At 40.4% G+C, this 14,761-nt stretch overlaps 1 protein-coding gene across 2 annotated transcripts; it reads right to left on the reverse strand.

The window, feature by feature from the left end:
• Positions 1–3,460: 3,460 nt before the first annotated feature.
• LOC120571636 (tubulin beta chain) lies at positions 3,461–14,065 on the reverse strand. Of its 2 annotated transcripts, none has more exons than XM_039820694.1 (5): positions 13,899–14,065; positions 8,040–8,148; positions 6,341–6,451; positions 5,658–5,902; positions 3,461–4,375 (listed from the first exon to the last, which is right to left on the reverse strand). In XM_039820694.1, exons 1-5 carry the CDS (start codon positions 13,953–13,955, stop codon positions 3,563–3,565), a joined length of 1,335 nt encoding a protein of 444 aa, XP_039676628.1. In that variant the 5' UTR covers positions 13,956–14,065; the 3' UTR covers positions 3,461–3,562. The 2 variants fall into 2 exon arrangements, with proteins under 2 accessions (XP_039676628.1, XP_039676627.1); XM_039820693.1 differs by lacking the exon at positions 13,899–14,065 and adding an exon at positions 6,611–6,746 and having other exon boundaries at positions 8,040–8,150.
• Positions 14,066–14,761: the final 696 nt, after the last annotated feature.

Below are 14,761 nucleotides of genomic sequence, written 5' to 3' on the forward strand. Positions count from 1 at the left end.
AAAACGAATTGCATAATTTTTGCCGAGAAATTCAGGAATGCTGAGAAACCGTTAACTGTTTTATTCTTGTGTGATTACTGCCATCCTGCATGCCTTCGCTTTGTTGCTTTTGGTTAGGCCTACACGCCCTAAATCAACCGTTACTGCCGTTTAAGGGACCGCTCAACACATACACTACAACAGTCAAACAGCGAAGGAAAAACTGCAGAACTTACTTAACCCACTACCTTCCCATCAATTGTTGTAATGTATAATTATAAATGGATGACGGTAATTACCTTCGTCAGTCCTCGAATCCGAAAATCACAGAACTGGGAGGGGCTCGAGGACTGATGGCTCTCTGGAAATCTTTTTTTTATTTTTTTTTTCGTTAATCTCGTCGACCCCATCACCCGCTACCCGACAACAACAGACTTCAATAGGGTCCAGAGCTGAAGAGTTTCGGTTAATGTCGGGTAGGCTACGTGGACCATTGAGGTCGGCGGTCCTCGGGAAACTCCGGTAAGAATCGTAATTTCTGGCTCGGAGCCACAAGTAGTTTAAACTCAGGCGAGCATTACATGCACGACTTCTCCATTCTGTTGTTCATTTATCCGGAAGGGGTGGGGAGATCCTCCTCTAGACTTTACACACAGACGTCATCAGTCTGTGATTATCCTAAAGTTATGTCATCATCACTTGTGAGTTGTAGTTTTTGTAACTTTTTTTGGTTTAAGTGGATGAGGGAAAGTGGGGTTTTTCACCATTACACATTATTACATTCGCAGTGTATGATGGTAATACCAGCAGGTAGTTTTATAAACACAAAACTTTCTCAAAAGCAATTCCTGAGAGGGACACCAAAGGTGCAGCCTAAAGCAGTTATCTCTATCTCACACAAAAAGGAGTGTTAGACATTATTACTCATTCAATTCAAGCAGTGCAATGCCTGTTCAAAATGTGTCTGTTCAGAACGGGCCGACTGCTTGGCCTCAGGTGTTGCTGCTTGCAGCTTTCTAGAGAACCGCTCATCCAAACAACTTCACACTCCACACTGCACTTCCTTGAGTTCTCAGCAATACACTCGCCAAGTGTGAAGTCGATTGGATAAACAGTTACCAAGAAAATCAAAGGACAGACAGATACTTCTTCCATTATAGTTAGACTTGCCGTGAAATGAGAGAGACTCAATATCAATGAATGTTGGTGTTTAAAATGACAAACAGATTCATCAATAATGAAAATATTCCTTAGTTAGCGCCCTAAAGTTTTGGAGATGGGAAATATGTCAGAAAAATCTTTTGCTTGCTTTCAGACCTCTCACTCCATTTGTTGATATCATAAGTTAAACAACTTCTAAAAAGAAAAACACCCCACAAACACACTTAAAGCTGTTTATCAATAACAACAGTACACTTTTTTTTCCCGACAAATGCCATTTTATTTCTTGCAAATGTTCCAGTCACAAGGATCGCACAGGAATTAAAAAAAGGTACTAACATACAATAAAGCACACACACAAAATGACAACATGGTTGAGGATCACATACCAAATACAAATGACTTCGGTTTGATTTGAATACATACATACTGTAGTGGCTCAGTGTGTGTAAACATTTATCAGACTGTAAAATTGTGCACTTATAAAACTGCAAATTGGAAAGAATAACATATTTTGAATGTGTTTCAAAAAGCCTTAATAATTAAAATGTTTAAAATGACTTCCAGGCACCACAAGGTCCAACAACAGAAAAGATGCTTCCAGTTAAAATGAGCTCATCGGGCCTTTTTGAACATATCAGGGAATGGACAACAGACCAAGACCTGATCTGGGCTCAGGACATTTGCAGTGTGGGATCCTCCTCATGACGTTGGCTGGCGTCTGAGATTAATCCTTCTACTGCTGCTGTTGCGATAAAACTGTGAAAATGAATCTTAGTAAAGTTGATTTGTTTGTCAGGAGTTCAGTCAAAAACACCTCTGACAACTTTACAGAATTTGAAATGACGGTTACGTGATATGTTGAATTGAAAAAATGATATCTTATACTTTCCGTGTGCCTAACAGGAATGGAGAGAGGGTCTTTTACTTGGATGTTGACTTATAAAAACGCTGATATCTGGAATTAAATGACTGCCAGCAGAAGACTGAATCGCACCAAAATGTTCTCTCTTATCTCACCCACAGTCTTCAGAAGGATGTTACAAAGTCAGTCAAAATGTATTTCTGATCAATCTACTTTGAGTACGGGCCTCAGTGAGGGAAAAACACTCCCACCAACTACCCAAAAAAATTTGCCTTTATCTCTGCGAGAGGATCTTCAAAGCTGATAAATACGGACAATGAACACTGAAAACAACAATAAACACTGATAATGGCATGGTTTCTAATTTCTGATTCCCACTTTCAAGGTTCCAGGCTTGGTTTCCTCAAAATGACTACAGCCACAGTTATAGGGATTCTAACACTTGACATTCTTCGACTTCACCTTAAATGCTTTAAAGGTGCACTATGAGTTCCTGCATGACGTCACTTCTGTTGACGTTCCAAGTAAATACCAAACAAAACCCCTCCCCTCATGTTTCCGTAACTGTCATGACTAACTGACTGCCACTAACTCCCACCCCCTCCCCCAACCATCTTGTTGTGATTGGCTGGAACATGGTTTGTTGTATTTTGGTGCACAGCCTGTGCCTCTAGTGTTTACGACCCGTGTTGTCTCCCGAGACCGGGCTTTTTCACTGTGAATTCAGGGGGCAGGCAGCTAGCGGATCAAGTTGAGAGATGACATCGATTTGAGACAAAAATGAAATCGCGCTGAAACCATGCAGAAACTCATAGTGCACCTTTAATCCTGGAATAACTGCTAACTCACTACATCACTCACTCTATTATCAGTGAACAAGCACATTGATTACATTTTCTGTCTGCTAAATACCGCTAAATACTGTTTCTCATGCAAGATGTAATGTCAATAATACTGTATTTGGCAAAAATTACAAGCTTGTTTGCATGGAGTGTGAATGAATGTAAGTGTAATATTGTCATTTAACCATTTAACACATTTGTTCAAGGTGGAATTAATGTTACAATAAAAAGCCGCCCCCCTGATTACTTTATTGATTTTGTCCCTCGTAGAAGTTTTAGTTTCTGTTTTCGAAATATAAGCCTACGTGATGAAAGGGAAGTGTAAGAAGTGCTTCTGTTTTGTGCATTTGCTGCAAGACAAGATCTTAGTTAAAAAAAAAAAAAATTGAGTCTTGGTGAAACCGCTCAACATGGCGTCACAATGAACTGTAAACCATGGCACTTTAATTTGGTCTTTAACATTTTGATCCTGTTACTCTTTCACTTCTCTGCCTACATTCATCTTTTATTATTTTGTCTTCACATACTTTCCATCCTCCATTGACCAATTCAGACTCTCATACTTCTCTAACCAGTCCTACTTATCCAATCTGCCAAATTCCTTCATTTCATATCACAATATTGTTTCTTTTTTCAGGATTTTTTTTTTCTCTTTTTGATTATTATCTTCTCCTTATTCTTCAGCTCATGTTACATCATTTTCTGGTTTACTTTTTTAGGCATCCTCTTCCACGTCTTCCTCAAACTCTCCCTCCTCCTCGGCCGTGGCGTCCTGGTACTGCTGGTACTCGGAGACCAGGTCGTTCATGTTGCTCTCCGCCTCGGTGAACTCCATCTCGTCCATGCCCTCGCCGGTGTACCAGTGGAGGAAGGCCTTGCGGCGGAACATGGCGGTGAACTGCTCAGAGATGCGTTTGAACAGCTCCTGGATGGCGGTGCTGTTGCCGATGAAGGTGACGGCCATCTTGAGGCCGCGCGGCGGGATGTCGCAGACGGCCGTCTTGACGTTGTTGGGGATCCACTCCACGAAGTAGCTGCTGTTCTTGTTCTGGACGTTCAGCATCTGCTCGTCCACCTCCTTCATGGACATGCGGCCGCGGAACACGGCGGCCACCGTCAGGTAGCGTCCGTGGCGGGGGTCGCAGGCCGCCATCATGTTTTTGGCGTCAAACACCTGCTGGGTGAGCTCGGGCACCGTCAGGGCGCGGTACTGCTGGCTCCCCCTGCTGGTCAGAGGGGCAAAGCCAGGCATGAAGAAGTGGAGACGGGGGAAGGGCACCATGTTGACGGCCAGTTTCCTCAGATCAGCGTTGAGCTGGCCGGGGAAACGCAGGCAGGTGGTCACGCCGCTCATGGTGGCCGAGACCAGGTGGTTGAGGTCGCCGTAGGTGGGCGTGGTGAGTTTGAGAGTGCGGAAGCAGATGTCATAAAGGGCTTCGTTGTCAATGCAGTAGGTCTCGTCTGTGTTTTCTACCAGCTGGTGGACGGACAGCGTGGCGTTGTACGGCTCAACCACTGTGTCCGAGACCTGAAGATGAGAGACGAGGAACATCAAGGTATAGATTACATATATTCTACACATATTGACTTAAGCGTGATTTATATTATACAAATATATATATTTGTTTTGCAGAGGCTCCTTGCAGAGCTATCGACGTAGCCTACGTAAGTGGTAGGGCTGCACGATTCAGAAAATGTCAAGATTCGATTCAATGTTGATTTTTAGGGTCAAGATTCGATTCAAAATCGATTTTCGATTCTAAAACGGTTCTCAATTAAAAAAAAACGATTCACAGCATGTAAATGTAGTTACTTTTGCCATGTGATAAAATGCACACCATTACAAAACGATTTTGAATCGGTAGAGCTTGAATCGATTCATGAATGTGAATTGATTTTTTTGCACACCCCTAGTAAGTGGCCTGAAGTTTATACTTGTGCGTTGGTGTGTGCATCGATGTCTTTAAGAGAATAGCAAAGCGGCGTGTGTGTGTGTGTGTGTGGGGGTAGAGTGAGTGAGAGATTGACGGCGATAAGCTTCGGAGCGAGTACCGACTCTAGAGTCTCATAGTGAGAGAAACAAAGTGTCTCCTCCTGTTCTTTCTGACCACGGTGGGAAATCTGCAGCAGGAAAAGTTAACCCTCTCCTTGATTTCATGTTGTTTACGGAGAAGGAGAACCAGGAAATGAGTCGGGGGAAATGAGTAGGGGGAAACGCCATAGTCACATTTTTCGAGAGGTGCACGTCAGGCTACGGCGTAGGGTCCAGCGTAGGGTCTGTCTCTCCACGTACCTACGTACGTAGCCACGGCGTAGATTTAACGCTGAAGCATAAATCAAGCTCTACCAATCAATATTTATTTTCCCCACAGATCAAGGTTACAATACGATGCATGGGGTTGTTTTTGCAACTGAGAACCATTGTTTTACTTGTAGAGTTTTCTGTCCGCATCTCACTGACGGAGAATAGTGCTGCAACCTCATAAGGCACTGGCATGATTCTAGACTGCTATACTTCTTCGTTTTTACATTTCGATGGGCCTTTGCTATTGCTGGACTTACCAATAAAGAGCATTAAAAGGTAAACAAAACTACTTATTACTTAGTGTCAAGTTGGCATATGTTTTAATATCAAAATTGATAGCAAGAACTCATAGGATAATTAATCATTCATAGTAAAACTAAAAAAAGAGACATACAACTTTATATTATGTCTATCAGAGTAGCAATAAATAACGGTATTAATATTTTATTCTGATGACAAATTAAAGTTTTTACTGTATACAATGGTACAATATTTTATGCGCTACCTTTGGAGAGGGCACCACGCTGAAGGTGTTCATGATGCGGTCAGGGTACTCCTCCCTGATCTTGCTGATGAGCAGGGTGCCCATGCCGGAGCCGGTGCCTCCTCCCAGGGAGTGCGTGAGCTGGAAACCCTGCAGACACTCACAGCTTTCAGCCTCCTTTCTCACCACATCCAGGACTGAATCCACCAGTTCTGCCCCCTCCGTGTAGTGACCTTTGGCCCAGTTGTTTCCTGCTCCACTTTGACCTAGGGCATTAAAAAAGTTTTTTTTCTCAACAACTAAACGAAATTCACAAGAAAAACTTTAATCAGTGTTGTTTTTCTCCATTTTTGATGATTAATGTTGAAGTGGAATAACAATAAACCAAAGTCAACAATGAATAGTTTTGAAGCATCCTAAAAACAAGTCAAAGTCATTGAGTGAGTTGAAGGCCAATGTGGTTTTTTGGACTGTGAGTTTATGGCAGGAGTGGGCTCGTTTGCGCCATATGCCATATAAAGTAGAGCAAAAAGGGACACCAAGCGTTTATCCTTAAAATGAAGTCCAAACCCTTGTGACAGCAAGCTTCCAAGTGTCTTTGGGCATGCTCCATGACTGCTGTTTTTTACCCCACCATGACCTCTGACCTCCGGTGCAAAAGAAGGCCGCATTAAAATATGTATTCCAGTAGCATGTGTTCTTACCAAAAACAAAGTTGTCAGGCCTGAAGATTTGTCCAAAAGGTCCAGAGCGGACTGAGTCCATGGTGCCTGGTTCCAGGTCAACAAGGATGGCTCGGGGCACATACTTCCCACCTGAACACACACACACACACACACACACACACACACAAACAACATGTCATGTGCTTAAGATGGTATTAAAACTGCAAAATCAAACTAGAAAAAAGTTGAAATGTACAGACAAATTTAAAAGAGGGTGTTATAAGAGCCGTTGTAAGCCGGGTTTCTAACCCTGTGATGCTACAATGTAGGCTGCATTGTCCACATCACGTCCATCAACCCATATTCGACAGTGGATCCTGGCGATTATGATTCACTTCATCAAATTATTTACAGGCAAGAATGCTGTGAATGTCTCACTCAGTTGCTGTTGGAAATGATGACAGTGTATGGAAAAGTTTAGTAGAGTCAAAAGCTCAGTTTCTCACTGTACACAGTATAACAGCTGGTGTATGGATGTAGCGCATGTGGCCACTAAGTGGAGGAACACAAGAAACAGCTGTCCAATTAAAACACTCCTAACAGTTTGTGTTGGTAAAATGAACTATATCGCAGCCAAATTAAGCAACCATATGGCATTTTCTGGTCATTTAAAGTGCTCATATTATGCTCATTTTCAGGTTCATAATTGTAGTTAGAGGTTGTACCAGAATAGGTTTACATGGTTTCATTTTCAAAATACACCATATTTTTGTTGTACTATACATTGCTGCAGCTCTTCTTTTCACCCTGTGTGTTGAGCTCTCTGTTTTAGCGTGAGACATCTCACTTCTGTACTATCTCTGTTGGGAGTCGCACATGCGCAGGCCTAGGTCAGCACTACCAGCCAGTCAGAAGCAGAGTATGAGGGAGTGCTACGCTAGCAGCTAGGTGAGCATTATAACGTGTGTTACAAAGTGACGCACGTTCGTCACGGAAGTAAAGGCTGGACTACAATAGAGCTGTTTGGAGCAGTTTGTGAAAAATCCCTTTGGGGTGGACTTTGGGCTTTTTCACTTTGTAAACCTATAATGTGCACAAAAAAGATATATAACACAATAAAGGAAAGGGAAAAAGCCAAAAAGCATAATATGAGCACTTTAATAGGCTACACTAGCTACTTCTGTGAACTATTATTGAGGCTCATCCAATTCCTTTTTTGAGTAATATTGTCTTACAATATTGTCTCTCAGGTGCCAGCTTTAGTTTTTCTTATGTTCTTAAGCTGCTGATTAAACCTGTAGTATTTAGGCTTCTCAAAATTCAGACTGTCATGTTATATAGTTGATATACAAATATTAAGGGCATTGGACATGTAAAATGTATAACTTTTTTATTATTAATAGCACACTCTATGTAGCGCAGTAAAAGTAACTATGAATATCTTAACAAAGGTAGTTTTGTCTGAAAATCTTCCTGTGTTAGTAGCTCTTTCAGGCAGTATGTCCATCATCATGAGTCTCGTCATGCGAACAGCACATAGCACATGTGCACATCAGGTCTGTAAATGTAACGCTTTTTTTTTCAATTAGCATAACATCAGTGTATCCTGGTTTTAAAGCGGTTGTATTGTATTTGCATGCTATTTGTAGCAGCTGCAGTGAGCCAGTTTCACCACAGGGGGGACGTCTACCCTCACTTTATCAAACACAGTCCTCAGTGTATGCCAGGATCGACTTACCAGTGGCCTCGTTGTAGTACACACTGATCCTGTCCAGCTGCAGGTCGCTGTCTCCATGGTAGGTTCCGGTCGGGTCGATGCCGTGCTCATCGCTGATCACCTCCCAGAACTAAACACACAAACACACGGGCCAATACAGCATCAGTTAAGATGCACTGTCCTGTAACAACAATAATAATAATAATTTATTTGATATAGCACCAATAAAAAACCAAGGAAGTTTAAAGATTAAAAGACTAAACCCCAAATTTCAAACATGAGACAAAAGCGAGTTGAAACAAGTGCGTCTTCAGCTGCTTTCTACAAACGTCAACAGAGACTGCAGAACGTAAGGTAACAGGAAGGGCGTTCCACAGAGTCGGAGCTACCACTTCAAAGGAACGGTCATCTTTAGTTTTCACACGCCGATGAATGTTAATTTATAAAAACACTCAAACTATGTGTGACCTATACATCTAATCCATCTTCAAGGGTTGACACTTAAAAACAATCAACCTGTCACTGGGCTTTAACCTGAAATATCCATTTGCAGCTTTAATTGTGATAAGATGCTGTGTGGAGTTATTCAATCACAGTTCTGGAAGCATGGGTTAGAAAGAGGTGTCTTTGTGTACCGATAAAGGCCATAAGTGCAAGTCAATTTACTGAGGGGGAAGAAGAGAGGACTCTGTAGGATTCTGTCCTGTGTGCTTCCCAAGGACACACTGTCATCTGATTGCCTTTTGCAGTCACAAGATCCCCTAAAAACAGCAACATGTTCTGTAAACATCCACTGTTTCTTTCTTTTAATCTGGTTAAAAAAAAGGTTATTTGCAGTCTACAGTTACCTTGCTCTGAACTGCAATCTGGCTCTCAGTATTCTCCGAATCGTCATGCAGCTTAAAAGCTGCAATTCATGGAGACACCCTTATTGTTTCATGTCTAATTTGTTATTTCTGACCCAAAGGCTTTTTGAAAGACACTGTGTTCTTTGATCCAGATCACAAGGCACCCGAAAACAGCTCAGAAACAACTTTCTGCATTTGATGTACGTATATCGTCGGCTAGATTTCCAAATTACCCATAGAAACGTGAAATATCTGTATTAAAATGACAGCAGTGGCACAGCCCTGATCATAAAGGAGAAAAAGAGAGTTTCAGAGGTTTGAGACCAAAACAAGAGACATTATGTCACAAGAGAAGGAAAGAAGAGGGCTCCAACTGACAATTATTTGCATTATGGATTCATTTCTTAATAACAGATTAATGGCATACACGTTTTAGAAATTAAGGAAAACGTCTCTTTACTTGTTAGTCCAATGAACAGTCAAAAAACCTGTATATCTTCAGTCTACTGTGAGATAGAAGACTAAGTTAACAAGTTAACAACTATTCATCTTAGAAGCCGGAAACAGCAAATATTTGGCATTTTTGCTTATAACGGACTAAATTGATTGCTGATCAATTTTCTGTTGAAAGGCTTTTCAATTAATTAACTAGTTTTTTAGCGTACAAAAAGCATAAATCTTGAAATGTAGTGTTTATGGAACATAAAAAATGTCTTGACCTTTTGTAGCCTAAGACTAAGACATACTGTACATCTAAAAAGGAACTGATCATAACACATGTCAGTTAAGCTCACACCTGTCATATTATCTACCCAGGAGGCAAATTCCAGAGGGTTCTTACAGCAAAGGAACACGTTGAGCTTCAGTAAGAGGCGGAAGAGGTCAGTGAGAGCAGAGCTTTATCAGGAGGATTCGGGATTCAGTCGGCCTCGTTTCGTTTCTACATCAACGCCAAGCTCAGTTAAGATACGAGCACAGACTGTCACACCAGCTCAGTCAACTGACCCTAATCTGTGTGAGTGTGTGTTTAAGAGGAAAACGGGGAGATAAGCAGAGGGAGGTTGGCACGTTCTGTGTGTGTGTGTGTGTGTGTGTGTGTATAAGAGAGAGATTGGTTGGCAAGAAAATCTAATTTTTTAATCTTCACTACTGTCCCCTCACCATTTTTGTCTGTTCCTGAATTCATTTAAATGATAGAAGATAGAAGACTAATCCCTTACAATTACACAATATGGCTAAATATACAGTACATTGTGATGTACACTGGGTTAAATAATAGCACACACAAAACACTGTATCACAGACTTCATATGTGTCACTGTTTAAGAGTTCAAAAGGAGGACCCAAAAGCAGGAGAACAGACAGACAGGTTGGCAGAACAAAAAGCGAGCTTTAATAGCCTAAACATAAGGCTGAAACCAAAAAAAACAAACACTAGAAACACTTTACACTAGGAGATCCACTGAGAGCCAGGAACAAACGCAGACACAATCAGACACCGAAACAAGGGAACACCGATTAATATACAAAAAGAAAGGAGGGTGGAAACGAGAGACAGGGGACCTCAGGGCTGATGAACAGGTGAATCAGATCAGGGCGGGGCAGACAATCACAAAGGTGGGAAAACAACACAAGGCAGGGCACATGAGAACCTACAGATAAAACAGGAACCTAAACAAACCCAGGATCATGACAATATGTAACAAATGATGAACAGAAAAAGGAGGAGACTTAACACACTGTAATGCAAACCTGTCAAAGTTATCCAGCTGCAACATCATAGACCTGAGCAGATTTTTGGTTGAATTGTAGATTGGGGTAAGTGGGTGAATTCAAGCAGAGTTAATCCGTTGTGAAATGAGGATGACCTCAGCCTCACTAAATCCTCTGTAAATACACACGTCTTTCCTGATCAGGGCCACTGGGCAGTGGAGTTTGAGTCACCCCATATGGGGTTGCCACGCCTCTTGTTGCCCCGCCAAGAACCCCCCCCCCCCCAAACATGCACACACAGGGAAAGTCTGCTGGATGAGTGCGTAATGGCCCAAATAAATGTATATAACTTAAAGCTACATTGTGTAAGAATTTCTTCCATCTAGCAGTGAAATTGTATATGACAACCAACTGAATATTGCTTTCTAGTCCTTCCTCCTACGGTGGCCGAACCTGAAATTAGCTCTCTCCATCGTTTACACGCAGCTGTTCTAGCCACTCCAATATTAACTTTGGTCTTTGCCTGTCCGTTGTCATTTTAATTCTCTTTTTCGCTACCCTGGCGACTTTGGCTACTGTATTTTAAAGATGGAGGCGCTACATGGCTGCCGTCAATCGAGCGAGTCGCTCCTATGTATTCTGAATGATTCTGAATGGCAGATTCTACACTTAGGATAATACTTTGATTAGTTGGTGGAAGTAATTACACATGAATGAGTACATATTTGTGAAAGAACAAAGGGATTTTTGCTAAGAATCAACTCAAAAAATTACACAATGTAGGTTTCAAATAATAAAGACCTTCAGACTGATTTTTCAGTTGCAAATCACTCAATCTTAAAGTCCTATTTCTGATGTGGGGTGGTGATGGTGCAGTGTACATGATGCATGCCTTTGGTGTGGGAGACCTGGGTTCAATTCCCACTGCGATACATCAACCAATGTGTCCCTGAGCAAGGCACTTAACCCCTAGTTGCTCCAGAGGCGTGCAACCTCTAATGTGTAGCAATTGGAAGTTGGATAAAAGCGTCAGCTAAATGACATATAATGTAATGTAATGTGTACATCTGATGGGCAACACAACACATCTGGACTCCATATAGAAGGCGATGTTAGTCATCATCCGCAATATATTGATGGTGTGGCTCTTTGGTACTTGATTACTGACTAGTTTAAAACAACAGGTCTACTGTATATACAGCGACTTCACTGTTTGATAGTATGGCTGCAAGAAGTTTCGCTTAGACAGACCTTTTGCAAGTAACAATCATTTACATAATCAATATATTCAAATATTATTTTCTTGATTCATTGATTCATCTAGAAAGTTTAAAAAAATTGTGAAAAAATGGCCATCATAAGTTCCCAGAGCCCAAAGCGACGTCTTCCAATTTTGTCCAACCAAGAGTCCAAAATCCAGATAACACAAGACAAGGCAATGTGAATGAAACCCAGGAGAGACAGGTAAGAGTGACAGTATGGAACCAAAACAAGATAATGAAAATATATTTAATACATTTCAATAAAAATAGAGATTAAAACACTGAGCAGCTAGCTACTGTCAATAAATATAAATATGCACATGCAGTATGTAGTCTATCAATAAGTAGTCTCAATCTAGCAACATCATATTTATATAAAATATATATATATATATATATATTCATAATGTTCATATTTGAGAAGCTGAAACAAGCAAAGATTTGGCATTTTTGCAGAAAAGAATTGGAAACTATAATCAATCATCAAAATAGTTGTAAAATGAATTGTCTTTTGATTTGTTCTATTTGTCTAATTGTTGCAGCTCTATATTTGTCTGACTGCTGGTCTCTGGGAACTTAAGTGTAGAAACACCACAGGACATTTAGGGCGCTATAAAATAGAACTTATTTTGCAGATAATCACCTGACAAATTTAGTTCCATGTGTTTTTGGGGTGTGCATGTGATGCACTGACTGGGAAAGCAGCTCTTTAAATGACCTCATCTATGTTTTCAGAGCAGACACTGGGACACTTGTTATCTCCCCCCCCTCCTCCCCCCTCCTGCTGCGTTCCTCCGCTCTGCCTCAGCAAATTCTCCTTTCTTTTCACCCTCTGGCTTTTTTTCTCAGTGACAAAGAGCCAGCTCACTGCCGGCTCACCAGGCAGCCAAGACATCAGCTGGCCCTGTTCGTCTGCTCAAGTCTGGCCGGCTTCATTAATCATGAATCAATGACTTGTGTCACTTTTTTGTTTCCAAATGTGTGAAACAGTGCATCACTTCAATATTTCTATGGGCTGTTTTTACATATTAGTTATGGAGGTTTTATGAAATGGTGTAGCTGTACTTAACCTTTTGTTATTGTTTATTTTTATAAACCTTTATTTAACCATGTCATTGAGATTACAAAATCTTCATTTCAAGGGAGCCCAGGCCAAGAAAGCAGCAACAAAATTATATTATATTTCTAACAATAATGTAAGACTTACAAACAAGCCTGCTTATATTCTTGTTGTGATACACATTTTGGAAGACCTTACTGTACTTTGGGGTACTTTTGACCCACCACATCAATGATATATTTAAACAGTGATTCATTGTTTCTGTCTGGTACTTACAGAACTTTATCATCCACTGTTACAATAGGACAAGGTAGCCTGGTAATACATTTGTGCAGTAGCCTTATAAAATGTATCATAAAAGTACAAAATGTATACATTTTTCTTTGGATGAGAGGTAGCGTGCACTAAAAACTAATTAATTGGGTGCTAGTTAGGCAAGAAAAGCACCAACTTACAACTTGAAGACACTAACTTATGTAATGTATCTAATGAGTACAGAGGCTATGATGTTCTCTTGTTCAACAATAATTGTGGTGAACTACAACATGGACCATTCACTTTGTCTGAGACAAAAAATTATAATAATCATAATAATAATAGACATTTTAAATAAGTATTCAGATTTGAGGACTAGTAAACCAGAGAAAGATGACCACATCGAATGGTTGAGTCTATAAAAACAGGAGGATGGAGTGCAAACAATAGGGCTGCATAGTTTCTGGTCCCGTTATGTATTTATTTATTTATATAAAAAGAAAAATATAAATATTTTGTTTTGTCAGATACAAAAATTAAGCAATAGACTTTTATCTTTGTAAATTAATTCAATTCTTTTTAGAAACTCACAACAAAAGAAAGGCCTCTTTAGAAAAAAAAATAAGTTGAGAATGAAATGCTTAGCATAACTGGAAAGAAAAACTTGAAGAAAAACTGGAATAAACTGCTTATTAACAACAACAAAAAAAATAGTTAATTTGTTGTCACTTCTTCTACTTACCTTTGCACCAATCTGGTTCCCGCACTGGCCGGCCTGGATGTGCACGATTTCCCTCATGATGGATGGTGGTTGGTTGGTGATGAAAGTAACAAAGTGTTGGCAGAGATCAAGAGGCGCTGGTGACCTACTGACTGACACAGACAGACAGAGTCGACAGACAGGCTGCAGAGAGTCTGCACTGCTCCGAGTCCTACGGGCGGGGCTAAAGTCTGTTCCCGCTCATGATTGGCTGTTGGTGTTAAAGCCCCGGTGCTGATTGGCTAAAAGGGAAGATTTTCTTTGTCCAAAGGGGTTTCCTTGTCTCAAAGGCAAGGACAGGAAGAGAAGAAGGAGTGCCGGGTTTTGTCATCACTGCCCCGTTGGAGCTCCTAAATGAAACAATGCAGAATACAAGAATAGAATAAAAATAGAATAGAACAGATACAGCAGAATTCAATTTTATTCAATCTTATATTGAGTCAATAAAAATAACATTTCAACGTGATTATGACATCTAAATCAAAATCAGGTGCATTGCCAAGTTTGTATTTACAATGAATTTGCCTCGGTGGCTGATGCATACAAAAACAAACACATATTGAACATGAATATGAAAATAAACAATATACAACAACAATATAAACAACACATATATGCAAATAGCTAAGAAGAAATGTATCCCACGTTGTATTGTAATTTCCCTCAGGATAAATTAAGTTTTATCTTATCTTATGTCTGTTTAACGGACAATAATAGGCTTACTACTTCTTCAATATGTGCCACCAGGGACATTAAAGGAATAGAATAGAGTAGCAGAATAGAAAATAACAATAATAGAAGTGTTGCCATAATACAGGAACACTAAATACAGCTATTATCAATCA

The sequence above is a fragment of the Perca fluviatilis genome, chromosome 13 (genome assembly GCF_010015445.1).
Source record: "Perca fluviatilis chromosome 13, GENO_Pfluv_1.0, whole genome shotgun sequence".
NCBI classification, from domain to species: Eukaryota; Metazoa; Chordata; class Actinopteri; order Perciformes; family Percidae; genus Perca; species Perca fluviatilis.

Bases quoted from the DNA above. Each gene is read 5' to 3' on its own strand.
- LOC120571636 (XM_039820694.1), bottom strand. From the start codon at position 13,955: ATGAGGGAAATCGTGCACATCCAGGCCGGCCAGTGCGGGAACCAGATT. The intron at 5,903-6,340 runs GTAAGAACACAT...TTAATGCCCTAG, and splicing joins GCCTGACAACTTTGTTTTTG to GTCAAAGTGGAGCAGGAAAC. The intron at 4,376-5,657 runs GTAGCGCATAAA...TCTCATCTTCAG, and splicing joins GCGTGGTGCCCTCTCCAAAG to GTCTCGGACACAGTGGTTGA.